The following is a 19,266-nucleotide window of genomic DNA, read 5'->3' on the forward strand; positions in this document are numbered from 1 at the left end:
ATAGTACTGGTCATAACCGCTGGTTATTGTCTCTTCAACTAAGTTGTACGTGGGTAACTGTAGGGGACTAAGTAAGTATAAAGTAAAGAGTTAACTAGAATAATCAAATGTCAGAATAATAGTAATAATTAGAGACAAACAAACAACCAATTTGCATAATCAAATGGAGTCAGATTAGATAATAAAATAGAGTCAGATTTGAGTTTAACCTAAATTTAATAACTTTGCGCACTGAAAAGACCGAACACGCAGAAAAACTTAATCCAGTTCCGGATACCTACCTTGGGCCAAGTGCATGGACCTTACAGTTCCTTTTCACTTGTCTTGTTGCCTGATTGTTATTATTGCTCTTTTTGACAAAAGTTTCATATTTAATTCAAAGTGTTGCTTGCTAATTCTTTGTATTTATTTGTGAAAATTAATATCAATTTCTCAGTTAATCTTTTTTTTTTTCCAAAGTAAATACAACACCATTTTTCCTGACATATTACCCACTGTGCTTCTTACACTTGGATAAATGTTTGTTTGTAATCCATTTGTTATGAAGTAAAGACTGAAAAATTGATCACGTGCTGTCCAGTTTAGATTTTTGTACCAGTTTGGCACATTGCTGATGCAGTTAGATGCTTTTGGATATAATGTTTCATTCAGATTGTTTAACACACATTAGGCTTGCAAGAGAACTGCTGCATGTATTTTGTGTAAAGCTTCACCTCATGAGGTTTTGTGAAACTAGTGATGGATATCTCACAAGATGAATCCTGGAGGTCAAAAAACTGGGAACAAGAAATGGTTTTGATATTTGCAAACACCAGCTCTTTTTCATATAATTTGTTCCCTGCAGGTCGAAATCATTGTCCAGTGGAAACGTTGGGTCCCCTCTTGTTTAAAAACGTAAGACTTTAAAGCTAAGCAGAGAGGGATGATATATCTTTTGCGACTTGCACACCTGCATCTGTAGGAAGGAAGGGGTTTTATGAAGGTGTTTTTTTGCTTGTAAATTGTTTGATAAAGTGTAAAGTGTTTTATATCATTATTCTTAGTTAGAGGTGTGTTTGTGTTTGGCAAATGCCATGTTGCATTGTTCCTCGGGAACCTGTAGCAGGCCATCTTTTAGAGGATCAACATGAAACATTCCAGTTAATAAACAGCATATTTATAAAGCCTCAACCTCATTAAGCATTGTACTGCGGGGTGCATTTGCAGGTGAAAGATTAGTTGCTTTTTTAATGCATCAACAAAAGGAACATTGATGCAATTATGTTGGATTGTTCCAACACTCTTAAAAATAAAGGTTCTTTATTAGCATCAATGGTTCCATGAATAACTTTTAACATCAGTGGAATATTTACATTGCATAAAAGGTTCTTTGTAGTGGAAAAGGTTCCTTAGATTAATAAAATGTTTTTCACACACACTTAGCTGTCTAAATAGGGACATTCCATATGCATAATTGTTTTTCTACAGTATAAACTGTATGTGCTGTTGCCCTTTACCAACCTTACATCTAAACTTCTGCATTTTTAGAATGTAATTTTTTTTAAACCAGTTTTACAAATGAGGATGTCCCCAAAGGGAGGTTTTTGGAGATTTTGTTAGGTTTAGCCCATTTTCAGGTTACCAAACCAAAATATGGTTAAGTAGGTACACACACACACACACACACACACACACACACACATATAATATATATACATACAAATAATAAGAATACACTGTCACCAGTAGTGTAATTCATAATTTAATCAAACAATTTACAAGCAGGCAAGTACAGATGCAAATGCATGAAGAGAATAGGAAATTCATGAAACTGGTGAACAAAACATCTCATAAACAGCAGTTGTTTTGTGGGCTTCATTAGTCTAAAGCTGTGTAGTCTGTTCTCTTTACAGTTTCTTCTGAGTCTGCTACTGTTTCAAACATGTAGTCGTGGACTTGAGTCCTGTGAGAGAAATCAAATAAAGCAATTTGTTAGAACTCCCATTAAATTAAAATACTCATAATGGTATATACACATTATATCTAAAACTTTATGTAGTTAATATGGGAATCATACACATTATGATTAATATAATATTAGTTGCATAAATTATACACACACGCACACACACAAACATGATTATGAAACAATACCCATGACAGTTTCAGTTGATACCAGAAATATGAAAGTTTACCTTTCTTTTGGAAATGGTGATTCAGGTGTGCGTGTGTAGAGAGTCAATGCACGGAAAGGGTCTAAAGGGAATATGTTGTCCCTTCCAAACCTTTGTGGCAGGGTGGCCGAGGGTCCAGTCCCTGAGCGCCCACACATAGTGCAGGAACGTCCGAAGCGCTGAGGGAGGTTGATAGTAGACTTAGAAGCACGGTCCCTTGCGTTCATCTGTGCATCCCGCCCGAAGCGAAGGGGGAGGTTGGCATGCAGGTGTGTTGGTTTTTTTATTATAGGGTGAAGTCGCAGGATGGTGGGAGAGCTGACACGGCTGCTGGTTGGGGCTACATTAAGAGTGAAGTCTTCCAACTCCAGACTCCGGGAAATCTCTTGAGTGTTCTTTGACAACAAAAATGTAGAAGAAGAGGAAAGGGTGAAAATCAGCAGATTTAATCATTTCAAATTATTATTATTATATTAATTATTGTTTTATTATTATTATATTTTATTTTCTAATTTGCATTTATAAAATCCACTTTAAAATTCAAAGCATAAGTATACAGGGTACTAACAGTAGCTGGTCCTACAATTCTTCACATTTCTTCTAACTTTTATAAAGAATCTTCTTATAAAGAAATATTTCTGCTTGCTTTTTTTTTGGTGCTACCTAATGCTATCATGTTTATTTGTTAATATTATACCCAGTATAATTTGACACAGTCAAAATTGAATCAAAATAAAAATGTAAAATTAATATAAAACTTTATTATTTTTAATAACATGGTGCCACCTAATTTTATTAAATAATATCAGATATGAAGACTATGAAGAAGATAAAAGGTAATGACAAAAATGATAATAATTATCATAATATTTATTAATAATAAATAAATTATATATTATAAAACTTTCTAATGATGTTACAAATGAATGTAAAAAAAGATTCTTTGATAATATTATATATGAAGACTTAGATCAAAGATAAAGACAACAGCAACAATCATATTATAATTTTATAAATTACATGATATGTTTTAGGCAAACTATGACAGTGCATTTACTCTAAATCCACAATTCCACAAATACTGTTTATTCCAACCCAAGATAAGTAAAGAAAGTAAAGAAAAAGAAAGAGCATAAAGCTCTTACCTCAGGAAACTGTCCCCATGTAAATCTATCGGGATCACTGTCATCAGGAAGAGGCAATCTGAGAGCCGTAACCTCCCTCAGCATCAAGCTGCTCAGGATGCCAAAGGCTAAAGAGAGAAGAGTGAAGGAGGACATCTTACAATCATTCACTAAAGTCCAAGCACAATGAAGGCTTTTTATACATTTGACCATGTGCAAATAAACATACTCACAAAGACATTCCTTTTAATGATCTCATTGCATTGCATACTTAATATATTACCACACAGCACCCACCTACATTCATTCACTAATGACCTTCTTGAGTGTTTCATAGCAACAGAGCGACAGGTCCAACTGAAGGAGGAGCAAAAGTACTACCAAAGGTGTCTTATAGGTTTCTTAACATGTGCCATAAGATAAAAATTATCTTTTGACTTCTTTTCCGAATTACTATGATTTGATATGTAATGTGGTGGCTGGTCTTGAAATGTTGATGCATTACAGAGAAATTATTAGATAGGTAACAAATTGATTTTGTTCTACATTGTATACTCTTAGAAGAAGCAGGGAAAGGCCAACCAATGAGCGTGTACAATAATCTCTAGGAAATGTGCACCCATTCCAGTCAATAATATGCATTCACATGCTGAACAAAACCTTTGGACTTGACCCGAGAAGCATTTCATGTCACAATAGTTTGAATCAATTCATTGTGCAGCTCACCTAGACCTCAATTACCACCACATTAAGGCAGGAGCAAGGTAAATGGCCGGATATTTTTCCACATAAATGATGCATGACACATGAGCATGAATAAGAAATCGACACGCTGGAAATGAGGTGTTGTAGGCCACAGAGTCACACTGGCATTTTAGCAATGGTCTGGTATTTTATTCCATCAAAGAGTATTTACTAATTGCCATCACTGGCATGCAGTTCACTGGCAGCGAGGGTGGCATGCAATCAGTATGTTTGTGAAAAGTCATCTAATAATGTGTAGTTTGTAAGTTATGTTAATCATCATCATATAGATAAAAGATATACATAAATGCAAATATAAATATAAAAGATGCAAATATTAAAAAAGGCATTCAATTAGTGCTGTTTTAAAAGAGCATGTGACATTTCTGAGATACCTTGCTGCAGATATGTCTGACTAATTAAAAAGCACATTAATGATCATTGGCTGTAATTAGCTGTAGATGCGCATAGCACATATTTTTCTATGACGTCTATTTGCAGAATGCTCACATAAAATGTAATGTAACATTTGAATAAATACGTCATAAATACGTAAATTAGGTGTTAATATGTTGGAACCGTAAATGTCAATATTCTAGATGGAGTTTATATATACAACCATTATGAAGTGGTTCGAATGAATTTATTCTAAAAGGAATAATCTATTATGCTTAATATCGATATGAAACATCACCTTTCCTGCAAAGGTCACTTCATATTTTATCCAGCAGGGGGCAGTGCGACATTATAACATAAGTGATAAAAAAAACAGGACTTTGTTGAGATTACGAGATATATCGTATTAAAAATGTAAATATACTTATACTATATACTTATACTTATATATATTACGACATATATGTTATATAGACTACACATGAAAGTAAACTTTACTCATTCAGAGCTCTCAAATAAATAAAAAATGTTTCAAGGTGTCAAGTGGCTTTATTTTTCACCTCAATGTGACATTCATCTATTAAAATAATAAAGTATAAATGTTTTATTTAGCTGGTTAGAGGATGTAGCCCAAAATGTGTATGCTTACAGTTTATACAGACTTCAGCTAACCAGTCCCTTTGTTTTTTCCCCATCCTGTCAGGCCATTCAAGCCGATCAAAGACCTGAACAAACATCCACCCTAGACACTCAAACAAGGGGTATGGACCGCTACCACAAGACTTTAGGGTAATCCAATCAGATGTCTGCTGAGGTCAGCATGGTTCTGCCAATCAGGAATGAAGCGGAAGGCGCTGATGAAGGATCAGGAAGCTTAGAAAATGTCCCTTAATGACAGAAGAGGGTTGTGTTTACACGTGTTTTAGCATGCTACTATTTATGCACATGCTATATATGATGGCTTTATCTAACACTGGCATCTGTAGCTTTGAACTTCAGGCCTCTGCAATAATGCAGAAGTGCAATGTGTATAAAAAAGACGTATAAAAGAGAGAGAAAATGAGCAATGGTGTGACTCCACCCATGTGGGATCTTGAACTTTGACCTCTAGTCTCCTCTCTTGGCCGATTCCTAAGATGTGGCTGATGGCATTGATGGGGTCGAGGCCTGGCGTTATGGCCAGAGAAAAGTGCATTCAGTGTGGGAGGAGTGGGTGACCGTTAACCTTTTCTACGAAACTGAACTATGACCCCTATGCTTTGCCTGAAGGTGATGGCCTGAGCAACCCCCACTGTTAAAACAGCATGAATATAATGTCATCGACATTCGCCGCCTCCTTATAGCTACACTTCTCACAATATTCAATGCAAAATACACACATTTAAATTACTATAGAAAAACTCCTTTTTGTATGTTGTTCAGGCTAAAGCCACATTTTAGGAATTTGCGAACACTTAACTGTAATGGTAGGCCTAAAAATAACTATTTCATGGAAAATATGATTAAAAGAAGATAAGGAAAAAGGATAGTGCAGGCTATTTGAGGTTACTCTGCTAACTTGGTTAAAGTTACACAGAGCTGTACTGCTCTCAGTTCCAGTAGACGGTATGAAAACCGTGAGAGATGTTTGATAATGGAGATGCAAACTATCCATGAAGATGAGTGAGATGTATTTCTTGCTGACTGATACATGAAAAGAAACCATCACACCCTAAATGGTTAAAATGTCTCTTAAAGTTCATGTTAGTGTTAAATGGTTCATGAATGTTAAATGATACAAATACATTAGAATAGGCTTTGGATTTTTTGCATTGTTTTATATTTGAATATCAATTAATGAAGTTAATTCATTTGTATTATGTTAACTGACTTTATAGTGCACGATTCAAACTTAAATTTGTATAATTCATGAATGAAAACATTTTGTAACATTATATTGATGTACCATTTACTGGTAATGCAATGTCTGATTTTAAAATGGGTTTTAAAGGATGAATTTTGAGATTTTAAGTTTTCAGTTGATATATAATTTCTGATGATTTCTAAAATGTGATAGAGAAAAAGGCAACGAAGAAGTCTTTTTTTAAAACAAAGGTCAGAACTCCTGTTATAATGTAGATTTTTGAGGGTGCACTCTTGTCATAAATTAATCTATTACTTTTCCTACATAGTTTTTAACAAAAAACATTGGTAAAATATATATTTGGGAGTCTTAGACCTTTCCAACGATATATAGTTTGTCAAGATTAGATTTAATTGTAATATAGTGAAGTAAATGTAGGCGTCCCGTATACGGGACGGGGTGACAGTTAATTAAACTAATTTACTTACTTCAACCTTTTGTAGTGTATGCTACCATTCAAATGTTTAGGGTCAGTAAGATATTTTATTTACAAAATTAATGTTTATTCTATTAACAAAAAAAAAGAGAGTGAAAAGAGTGACAGTAAAGCCATTTTTATTTATTTTTTTAGCCTATTTTAAATAAATGCATTTCTTTTGAGCTTTTTGTTATTCAAAGAATCCTGAACAAAAATGTATCACATTTTTCACAAAAAAGTAAATATGAATATAATTATTAAGCATGTTAGAATGATGGATTTCTGAAGGATTTTGTGACACATCATTTTAGAGGTGCGTCTGCCTTCAAGTCTCTAATTTTGTATCCTCTAAATCTCAAACACTAAGTCTTCACTGTTAATATTACATTTTGTTCTTGACAGCCAGACTTTCCATTGTCAATCCTACATGCACTACATTGCCTAGACCAGACCTCTAAATCAAATCCCTGAAGAAGTATGTGTTTGCTTGGGCTGTGCAGTCAACTGTCTATGGCATTTTCCCGCCGTAGAGATAACATCAAGGTGTTGAAAGGTACAAGCTAGACTGCTGGCACCTGCCAAATGCTCGAATGAAACCCTCTGCTACTGTGTTGGAATTGATTGGGACAGAGTGAGGAAAAGGATATAATTAAAAAAAAAAACAGGTGAAACAAAAAGTCTAATGCCAGCTGACATTTTAAAGCAGCTAAGACAAATACAAACCAGAGAAAGAAACACTTGCTTGATTGAAATGTTATGGATGACTTAAACATTTCACCAAAAGCAGCAAATACACTTATATAAAAGAGGCGAACCATGAAATGTCTGGGTAAGTCTAGTTATGCATAACTGTGTTTATACTGGTAAATTATGTTGCATTGTTTTTGTGTCAATTAGTTGGTGTTTATCCAAAACCAGCTTCTCAGTCTACAAAATACTACATGTAATTGCCAGGAACATTTAACTACACTAAAGATGAACAGATTGTCAATCATCCTGGCAATTCAGCACATCTGGAGCCAAGAAACAGATGAAAGTTTAGCAGATAGATCTCGTAAAAGTAAGATGAATGGTCTACATGCATGCAGTATCACCATTAATCACAACCAGATTACTTACAGCATAAACCAAATGAAGGAAACCGTTGGCATGAAGGAATAATGTTGTTATGAAAGAAATATTGACACTTTAAAATAAGGTTTAACATTAATTAAGGTAATAGCTAACAAAATTATTATGAACCAATATGTATTAATCTTGGTTCAGTCTACATATAGGCTGCTTATTCTTTTAAACATTTATTAGATGTATAAATTAACATTACTTACACACAGATTTTATACTTATAGCAACATTAACCAAGAATAATAAAGGAATAAATAATAATAAATACTAAAGAATGATCAATAATTAAATAATTTCAAGCAATAAAACCTTGTTGTAAACTATTATTTATCTGTAATATGTATGTTTTTAAATAGCAAAAGTATTTTTGTGCTTCATCTCAGCTTCCAATAAACAGAAGCTTCTCTATTTCCCTTTTGAGATGGTTTAGAGTAACTAAAGTCCCTTTCTTTCAGAGTAAGCCTTTGTCAAAGTCCAGTGATATCTGGGGAGGAAGGAACATATCTGAAAACTCATGCGATAGGATACTCATATGATAAGACCTGTTAGTCATGCTAACATTACTCCTGTTCAAAAGAAGCAAATAAGAAGTCAAAGAGAACACACAAAGGGACATGTATAGAAAACATTTATTGTGCAGTAGAATCACATAACAACACACTGGGGACTAAGAAGTCGTGTGTGTGTGTTATGTGAGATGGAGAGAAATAAGTGAGAGACAGATAGAGAGTGTGAAAGAGAGAGAGAGAGAGAGAGAGAGAGAGAGAGAGCGGGAGGGATTTAGTTGCTGACAGGTATGACTGATGATATGTTGGGTCTACAGGCTGAAACAGTAGATGGTATCAAGGAAAACCAAGATTAAATCAGCTGGAACACACACTCACACAGACACACACATACATTTTCCATTCACGGTCTTTGACTGCTTTACTTTAGTGTTGACTGTATCTCATAACAAATCAAACTTTCAAGACACCAAAGTCTCGCAGATTTACATTCAGGTACCAACTGTTGGAGGGCATTCATTAATAATGTGCTGTGTCTTTTCCTACATGGCCATCACACAGGCACACACATACAGTTTTCCCAACAGACTCGTTAGAATTCTCACGCTTTCTACTAATTGGTCGTTTTGAACACTGATGTCATTGTGCAAAGAATGAGGTCACGATGATTGGTCTCTGAGAGAGGGCAAAAGAGACAGACAGGACAGAGAGAGAGAGAGAGAAACAAAGAGAAAGACAGATAGGCAAGGGAATGAGAGAAAGAGGCAGGCGTTGAAAGACACAAAAAGAAACAGAGTTAGGACACAAAGCACAGGGACTGCCATACTTAAAATGTAATAATTATCAAAACATAATTCTGGATCATCTTGTTCCATGTTTTACACCGTTCACCAGGTTATTAATTAATCCATGTGTGTTATTAATAAATTTGTGTGTTTGTAAAACCTAATTCATGTGTATGTAAAACCTGACTTACTGTTCTTATATTTAAGAGGTTAATAAACTTAACTGACCGGCACATAATGGACATCAGTGGAAAAATTGTAATTTCACTCTGGTTGTCAAAATTCAGATTATTGGCTCTATTATAGGCTATAATTTACAGATATCTTTATAAGATGAAGTTGTGTAAGGTATGAGAATGGGGGTGTGTTCATACCATGTCAGAAATATTAAAAATAAAAGTACTCAAAAAATACACTGCACAGCTTCAGCTGAAAAGTTTGGATACATTACTATTTTTTGTTTTTGCAAGAAGTACCTTATGGTCATCAAGCCTGCATTTATTTGATCAAACGTTTAATACACTTTAAAATATGTTTTATTTCTATGATGCAAAGCTGAATTTTCAGCATCATTACTCCAGTCAGTGTCACGCGATCCTTCAGAAATCATTCTAATATGCTGATTTATTATCAATGTCAGAACCAGTTGTTGTGCTGCTTAATATATTCTATAACCTGTGATACTTTTTTTCAGTATTCTTTGATGAAAAAAAAAAAAAAAAAAAAAGAACAGCATTCATTTAAAATATAACTTTTGTTACAATATACACTACCGTTCAAGAGCTTGAGGTCAGTACTTTTCTACTTTTTTTTTAAAGAAAATTTATCAAAAGTGTTCAATGTGCATGAAAGGTATATTCTAAAAGCAACTAATGTAAACGAATGTAAACACCTTACTTATAATATTGTCTTATTCAGAATAAGGTAAATAATATTGCAAATATAGTCGTTTTTATATCCATAAATTTTATTGTAATAAAGTGTAATTTCTAAGTAGGTCTAACTACCTGTTACAAATACTCTTACAAGGAAATTAAAAAAGCGAACAACTGCATTTTTCTCATATTTAACTAAAAAGCATGATGATACCTCTTAAGCACATTAATCAAGAAAAGTGTGGAAATAACGGTTCCGAAACATGCCACAAAAATAATACATATTTTGATAGACCAGTTAACACCTTTGATGCCACTCTTTGACATTTTTATTTCTTCCTCTCAGATGTGTGAAAGTTTCTGTGACTATTTAATGAGGTAAGCAGTAAAAAAGTTTATGATTGTCTGTTGCTAAACAGCTCGCCATAATATTCTAACACTACATAATTTCACACTATATTCCTTCAGCGTCTGTTTAATAACCAAGTGTTGAAATTGACCTTAACCTGGTGATTATAAATATGTTAAGTTAGTGTAAAACATTTAAACATTTGGCTGACTTTTACACATTAGGCATATGTTTTTGTTTTTATCCAAAACGACTTACATTGCATTCAAGGAATGCATTATTTAATTTGTCCATGCATTCCCTATAGGAATCGAACCCATGCTCTACTGGAATATGCATCATGACTATTGGCACATACTCACATACAAATAGTCTATGGCCTCTCTATCCTATTTTTTTGACTCTATTATCTGAGCTATTTTTTATGCCACCTTTATGAGAAGTAGCATGATGTTTGCACATTTTTTCTGAAGTTCCCATTTCCAGGATGTCTGTGGTTGGTCCTGAGTACCTGAAAGCTAAACAGAGAGACACAAAGGCACACATATGCATTATCTACCCATATCAGTCTCTCTCCTCCATCACGCCTGATTTTTTGCTTCCCCTTGGTGTCTCTGTCTTAGCCCATGATGAAAGACCGCAGGCTGATGCAAATGAAAGAAAGCAGGATTCGTTTTCCTCCTTTCAACAAATCTTCTGTTGGAGCTGTCAGAGTGAAAATGCTCACACTTCACCACCACTGGTCTCACGCTCCCTCTCTCGCTTTCTATTCACATCCACACAAGCACACAAAATAACACAGAAAAATCTTTTTTTTCCACCATACACAGTCAATTTCTGAGCAGATCTAGCTTGGTTTATGCTGGAAAGTACAGTTTTTTCTTGATTTTTCATGATTGTAAACCTCACTCGCTTTCATAGGGGTTGTGGGTAGCCATTTACAGAAGTGAAGATTTCATGAAAAACAGACAAACCATAACAAAGGACCGCTATTTCTCAGTGTCTCTGTCACGATGACAATGTGTGTGTGTGACTGTGGGCGAGAGTGCATGACTGGAAACTGCTGTCAGAAGCCCAAAACCCCATGGTCTCATTTTAACTAGGACCGGCTGACGTGTACCAGCTTGCGTGTGACTTCTCATTTCCTTCCTTGCTTTGAATGCAGGCATATGTACACACCCGCATCTGAGTGAAAACGGCAGCTCTCCCTCTCAAACATGGCAGCTTTCGGCGGGAGGGTTATGAGTGAAATCACTCGGAGTTGTTGCTAATTGTGTCCACCGACAAGATGCATGCGGACATCGAAAACCAACCTTCACCTGGGAGCCATCAAACCTAAATTGAGGGGGTTGCAAACTAATGGCTTCCAGAATCTCTCTGTGTGTGTGAAGGATAATTGAAATGGTCACATTAGCTCTTGCTCTGTCAGGCATTTCTTTGGCAGCCCCTCTGAAGGACCCCAGCCCTCGTTGCCAATAAAAACTTTATTTGAGAACAAATCCCTCCTTTTCTTTTTGAAGAGAGAAAGAAAGAAAATTAAAAGTCAAATAAAGAAGAACAAGATGCAAAACGATGAGTTATAGATATGCAATGAGCTGGAGAGAGAAGGAAAGCGCCATGTGATGTCATGGCTCATTTTGCCGCCGCTGTCAGTCACCGGAGCCCAGGAGCCGCGGTTTGATCTTCATCATCTTCATTCATTTTTTATTTCCATATTGATGACAAAAACCACTTACTGTGAAATTGAAACTGCGAGAATGTACGATCGGTACTCAAACGTTCGGCCCCAAATTGCGCATGTCTGTGTGTGCGTACCTGCGTGGTTGGCGGCAAATGTTGGATAGAGATTGTATGAGCCAGCGGGGAGCCTTCTGGGTAATTTAAACATTCTACAAGCCTAAAATGGCCTGTCAGAAAATTAAAGGAGAAGGGGTGTTGGTTTGAAGTCCTGCATGAGAGAAGTGTTCTGGTTCTTTTCAACAGTTATATTCTGGACATATATTTCAGGATGGTGAGGATTTCATGTAGTTTAGTATATTTTGGTATAATTAGGGTATTTAAGATTAGAAATTAATTCATACCGTTTTGACACTCCATATATGGATGACAGATTCAGAACATTATAACAAAAAAAAGTGTGTGTGTGTGTGTGTGTGTGTGTGGTCAGGCATATTGTTGCCTATATGTGACTGACTTTTCAATGATGAGGGGAAAGACGAAATCAGCATGCTTGGCTGTTTAATAAGACATGCATACTGTCAGTGGCTGTTTAAGAATCAGTATGTGTCTCAGGCTGTGAATCTGTGTACATGTATCCTATATTTTCTCCCTGTCAAATAAATTAGGCTTCTCAAATGAGAGAAATGAGGCTTGGCATTGCCGTCATGGTAACCAGGGCCTACTGTTGTTGCCGGGGTAATGTGATGTGCTGCCTGTGCCAGACGGATGATGTTGATAAATGCTGCGGATTCGGAATAGGAAAAGCATGGGAAATGTCGAAATCAAAGAGATTGGGGGTTTCTCAGGGTCTCCATACAAAGATCACCAATGCTTGTGGGTTTTTTTTTAGTTTGTCTGCTTGCTGTAATTGAACAGCTAAAAGTAGATTTTTCATGGGTGAAAAAGTTGATCCTTATCTTATCTGTTTTTCTTAGCATACACAGTATGTTTATGCATCTGTGAGTTGTGTATTTATGAGTTGTGTAAATGTAACCCACCCCTCATAGTTTAGACTTGATCAGATATTTTGGGTTTTTCATGTGTTTGAGTGCATGTGTGTGTGTGTGTGTATTCCCATCTCTGATTGCTGTTTGTTTTATTTACTTTGCTCCTTTAATCAGTGCTGAGGCCCCTGCAGTGAGCGGAAGGAAATCCCATCAGACAAGCCCAGTCTTTTAAGGAATAAAAAATCTACTCATCCAAACCTGCGGCTGTGCATGTGAGACATAAGCATTACCATCTTATTTTGTTTTGTTACATTCATAAAACATAAAAAGATCATTAGCATACTAGTTGTGATACACTATCATTCAAAAGTATGGGGTCAGTAAGAATTTTATTTTTTTTAATGTTTTAAAGTTTCTTATTCTCACCAATGTGGTGTTTATTTGAGCAAACATACTGCAAACAGTAATATTGTGAAAAATAATTACAATATAAAATAACTGTTTTCTATTTTAATATATTTTAAAATGCACTTTATAACTGTTATGGCAAAGCTGAATTTCCAGTAGTCATTACTCCAGTGTTCTATGTTACATGATCATTCGAAAATCATTATAATTAGCTGATTTGGTGCTCAAGACACATTTATAATCTTTCTTATGTTATAAACTTAATATTTTTGTGATAACCATAATATGTTTTTGTTTAGAATTTTTTGATAAATTGAAAGTTCAAAAATTGTAAATTTCAACAAATATTCAACATTGGAGGATTATTATTATTATTATTATTATTTTTTTTTTTTGTGGAGTGGATTGTTTGAAATGATGATAAGCAAAGGGGGTTTATATATATATATATATATATATATATATATATATATATATATATATATATATATATATATATATATATATATATATATATATATATATATATATATATATATATATATATATATATATATATATATATATATATATATATATATATATATATATACTGAAATGGGAATGGGTATAGTCCAATCTTCTCATGACCATTCCTGCTCCTTTAAAATTGTTCCCACCTGCAAGATCAAGATATTGAGTGAGGGCAAAAAAGGTGAGTGGCCAAAATCAGTCCTCTTGCCAGATCAAATGAAGTTTCAAATGACTCCCACTTTCTCCAGCTGCTCTGTGATTATCAGGAAAGATTTCTGTGCAGCCTCATGCCCTCATAGCCGGTTCTTCACTGAGTGCATTAGGAGGTCAAATTGCTATAGTCAGTGCACTAGCACTAGCTTTTCTGTACAGTGTGTGTGTCTGTGTTTGACTAGTCCATAATATCAGTGTCACATGTATGATTTTTTTCTTTACTTGTGTGTGTTGGCCTTATCATATTCAACATCTCACCTCATCAGTGTGTGAGTGAAAGGGATGGGGTTTGCTATATACTTTATTTATTAGCTTTATTTTGGGAACATAATTCAGTCTGCCGAGGTTTAAAAAAAAAGGTTAAAATGATTTGTAAGGTTTATAATATTCACTTTTAAGAGTAGGGTAGGGCAAGTTCATAATTTAAGAACTGGCTCCCTTTCATTTAATGAGTGGGAATTTGAACTGAATTAGCTACACCTTACAGGAAAGCAAATTGCAGTCTAAATAGTAATGACAGGAAGATGAATGAAGTATTCTGCCACCCTGGTCGATTAAACTAATTGCCATTTTACAAAAAGTTTGGGATCAGTAAGATTTTTTAAATTGATAATTTAATACTTTTATTCAGCAAGAATGCAGAAAATTGATCGAAAATGACAGTAAAGACATTTATTATATTTGAAGATGTAAAGATTTTTAATTTAACTAAATGCTGTTCTTTTCAACTTCAACTTAAATCTATCAAAAATCCTGAAAAAAATGATTTCAGTTCCCACAAAAATATTAAGCAACACATATTTCAAATCAGCAAATTGTAACAATATTTAACAATATTACTGTTTACTGTATTTTTGATCAAATAAATGCAACCTTGGTGAGCATGACCTCTATCAAAATCATTAAAACAAATCTTAGTGAGTATATAGTATACAGATAAATTATTTTGTATTATAAATTAAATTACTGTGTTACATTAAATATGATTTAACAAATTAAAAACATATAAATAATGCAAAACTAAATCTTTTAGAAATAGGTGGCACTTTATCTTTCTGTCATATAAGGCCTATATAACATACAAATTTAAAAACTCACATGATCTCAAGCCGATATTCAAAATTTGCTTTAAGACCTTCTTTGTCAAAGCATCTTGAAAGCCAACATGTGGGGTCATTTAAAGCAATCCTCACTGTTTAAAAGCCTTATACTATAAATAAGCCATGTGATGTTATGTTTTAGATCATAATAATGCCATCAGGTTTGTGAGAGGGTTGGGTTTAGGAGTACGATTTGAATATCTCCAGTCTCATTACTTACTATCAGAGGTCCAGTGCAGCTTCAAAGCTTTGTGTGTGTATAGTGTGTCTGAGTTTGAGCTCAGGATGTGGGACCTGAAGATATCAGTGGTTTCTTATCCGTTTTTAAGATTATCATTCAAACAAAAATTAAACATAATCAAGCTAATTAACCTCATTTAAAGTTAATTAAAGCAGTTCAGTGCAGAAGATTGTAGAGACATTGGGTCGCCACTCAGTGACAAATTTATTTGATGTTTCACACTTTCTTTTTTTCTGTCTTTCTTTCTAAAAATCGTGTTAATATGAGATCGTGGCCTTCATCCCCATATATTGTGCTAATGTATACTGCACATAGAGCAATATTTGTAAATGCTAAGGGAAGCTATATACAAAATAATTCTTGTGTCAGAGTAAATATATATTTCAATCATAGACACGGGGCATATATGTACACACACGCACACTCTCTAAGCCATTCAAATATGAAAAGACGTTCTGTTATTCCACTCTCACTGTTCTGCTCTGATATTTTCATCAAAGTGAGTATTATATTCTCTAGCATATCTCTGTCATCAGCAGAAATTACCAGTGTTTTTCTTTGAGTAATTTGCAATCAAGTCTTATTTTCATCTTTTGTGTGGGTGTTATCATGGAATGAGTTGTATTTATGTTTCCATTCACATTTTTGCCAAAGTAAAGACAGCAGTATGGCTTTCCTTTTGATATTTATTATTGCACTTTTAATAGAAATTCAGAAATAAAGCAGCTCCCCGTATATCTCTCTTAATCAACTCAAAATTGTAGAAAAGCCAAAAGCACGGCCCTATATCCAAAAGTGTTTTTATAAGAAGAAACACTGTCATGAACCACAAAATGATATTTTCATTTTCTCCAATGCGTGACCTTGATGTGAATCAGTGACTTCAGCTTTTTGTTGTTGGAGGTTTTGCATCTGTTTTAAATCAATCTTAGGGTTTGCTTGTTTTTCAACATCAGTACAAAATAATAAGTCATACAAATAGTCATGCAAGAGGTCAGTGCTTTGTTTTTTTATTTAAAAATAGGGTAAATGAAATTGTGGAAGTTGCCAGGCACTGATTGGCGGTTTCAATTAGATAGTTCAACTGATGTAATGGTGGTATGAAAATACTGAGCCTGCTGATGCAAGAATATACCACTGATGGATGATGTTTAGTTATGTTTCTCGGTTGCTTACCGATGACACTGTCTATATTTACACTATGATTCAAAGGTTTGTGGTTGGTAAGATTTTTTATGTTTTTTGAAAAAAGTCTTATAAAAGTTTTATATGCTCACCCAGGCTGAATTTATTGGTCCAAAAATTTGTAACAGTATAAAATATTATTACAAAAATAATTGTTTTCTGATTTAAAAGATTTTAAAATGTAACATATTCCTGTGGCAAAGGGTAATATATACCTGTGACAAATATCATTCTAATATACATTTCTGATAATTACTAATGTTATAAATTGTTGCGCCGCTTAATATGTTTTTTTTTCTTCAAGATACATTGTTTTAGGATCTGTTGTTAAAAAAATGTTTTAAAAACTTAAAATTTTGTATTATTTTAAGCATCTTTACTGTCAATTTATGATCAATTATTATTGTTGAATAAAAGTAAAAAAAAAAAAAAAAAAAGATCTAACCACAAACTTTTCCTCTGTTTCTTCATCTCTAAACGATCGACTGTTTTTTGTCTATAGGTAAAAAAAGTCCCTGTTTTGATAGCAAGGTAAAATGAGGTTTGGTGTCAGGAAACTAGATTTGTAAATAAACCTGATTGCTCAAACCTCTTAGCGCTAGAAACCCTAAACCACTAACGTCATCAACACACAAGCATCCCTCAACACTCACACACCCACACACAAAACTAATGTCTCTTTCATTCAAAATCACAACCTCTCACTAGACACGCACTGACACTCAATGTTAGAAATGTATGTGTTGTTATACTCATCTTTGCGTAGATAAAAGTTTTTACTTGATAATGTTGCTGATCTTCTGATAATATCAAAACTTTTACCCCTATTTCTTTGTTTCTACATTTTTAAAAATACTTTCCCAAAAATATAAGCATATATATATATATATATATATATATATATATATATATATTAGCATATTAGTACAGTATACAAATAGTTTTTTACTTTTTTTTTTACTAATATTATCTAAATACATTTTGGACATGATTTTAATGTATTGAAGTTAAAAAGATATTTAAAATGAAATTGAAACCAATTATGTTGGATAAGGCACAGATACGCAAATAGGTTGAGATATGCTCAGAATGAGGAAAACATGGGTAAAGGAGAGATGAAGAGAAAGCATTATGCTCTAAGAAGACATTGGAATCATCAAGTGAGCTAAAAGAGTGTGGGAGAATGAGAGAGTCAACTACTTGATCAGAGGTTAGTCTCTTGGTCAGTCAGCAACCCTTAAACAGAGGAGGGACGGTGAACTCTCATTGGTGTCACTCAGTCGTCAATCTAAGTGACAGGGGAACCACAGGGGCCCGTGTCGCCGGGCGGAACTTGTCTTTTAACCGCCCAGCAGCTGCTGAGATATCACGACAAGCCCTGAAACACAGCCCAGCTGCCCTGACCCTTTCTTTCCCTCTGCCACTTCCACACACACACACACACACAGACGCACACACACACACACATCCCAAACAATCTAGCACAATCAAAAAATAAACATATCCTACAGACACACCCATACTCACAGAAACACACATACACAACTAGAAACACTATATAAATATTCATGTTTCCTTATATTTTAGATCGTTTATTTTGATCCATTTTGTATTCCATCACATACATATGCAGCTCATATACACATAATTGTACAACAAAAAAGACAATTGTGTGAACAACACAAACTCATGTTTTGGAGAAATGGGACCCAGTGATCCATATCACAACGACAACAGAGATGACAGATGGCTGCAGATCGTCTGAAATAAACTAACCCTTTTTTTTATAAACTATAAAGTGAGGATGTAAGTATATTTGCTAGAAAGTATTGGAAAGTATCAATATAGATTGTTTTCTTATGAAATTAAGAAAAAAGAATGGTTTTGTTAGATTAAAAAAAAAGAATGAGAGAAAAAGAGGACACATTGATCTGTAGAGGAGTCTTAGCTGGAGTCTGGGTGGCTGGAGTGTGTGTGTATGTGTGTGTGTGTGTGTGTGTTTGTGTGTGTGTGGGAATGGGAACCCGAGGCCCCTTTTCCAGCTGCTGTCCTCACTTTTCTTTTCTTCCTTTATTTGCCTCTCTTTTGTGGTTCTTCCTTTTCTTTTCATCCTTCTTATGTGTGCTGATTATGCAGACTTCTAGTCTTTGAAAGGCTGCTCTCAATGAACCTCAGAGCAAGAAACAGACTGAGAGGGGAAAGAGATTGAGATGCTAAATTCAACTTGTCTAAGCGTACTGATGATGCTTGCTTACTGTCTGAGCGTAAATTCACAATGAACTTAAACTAAAATGTTTCACTCAGGATTTTTTTACATTTTTTTTCATTAAAACGTTTTACGGACAATGAAAAGTATCATACTTTTAAAACTGTGTTTAAAATTTATATCAATAGCCTATTAAAAGCCATTTTATTTTACATATTGCCTTATGAGGGTGAACTTACTAAGATCACATGACCAGCCAGATACTAGTTTATCGTGGTGTCCCCCAATTATTAGACCCTTTCTTCATGGAATAAATCAATAATGGCTTACTGAAAATTTAGCATCAGTAACTAAAA

The 19,266-nt window shown here is 34.3% G+C and overlaps 1 protein-coding gene across 1 annotated transcript; it reads right to left on the minus strand.

Moving 5' to 3' along the window:
- Nucleotides 1–1,744: 1,744 nt before the first annotated feature.
- On the minus strand, nucleotides 1,745–3,433 carry npvf (neuropeptide VF precursor). Its single transcript, XM_059510237.1, has 3 exons — nucleotides 3,299–3,433; nucleotides 2,175–2,548; nucleotides 1,745–1,942 (listed from the first exon to the last, which is right to left on the minus strand). Exons 1-3 carry the CDS (start codon nucleotides 3,431–3,433, stop codon nucleotides 1,858–1,860), a joined length of 594 nt encoding a protein of 197 aa, XP_059366220.1. The 3' UTR covers nucleotides 1,745–1,857.
- Nucleotides 3,434–19,266: the final 15,833 nt, after the last annotated feature.

The sequence above is a fragment of the Carassius carassius genome, chromosome 25 (genome assembly GCF_963082965.1).
Source record: "Carassius carassius chromosome 25, fCarCar2.1, whole genome shotgun sequence".
Taxonomy (NCBI): domain Eukaryota; kingdom Metazoa; phylum Chordata; class Actinopteri; order Cypriniformes; family Cyprinidae; genus Carassius; species Carassius carassius.

What these genes read in the sequence shown, in the direction of transcription:
- npvf (XM_059510237.1), bottom strand. Translation starts at nt 3,433, where the DNA reads ATGTCCTCCTTCACTCTTCTCTCTTTAGCCTTTGGCATCCTGAGCAGC. An exon ending in CATGGGGACAGTTTCCTGAG is followed by an intron (nt 2,549 to 3,298) that starts GTAAGAGCTTTA and finishes TTGTTGTCAAAG; the next exon opens with AACACTCAAGAGATTTCCCG. An exon ending in TCACCATTTCCAAAAGAAAG is followed by an intron (nt 1,943 to 2,174) that starts GTAAACTTTCAT and finishes TTTCTCTCACAG; the next exon opens with GACTCAAGTCCACGACTACA.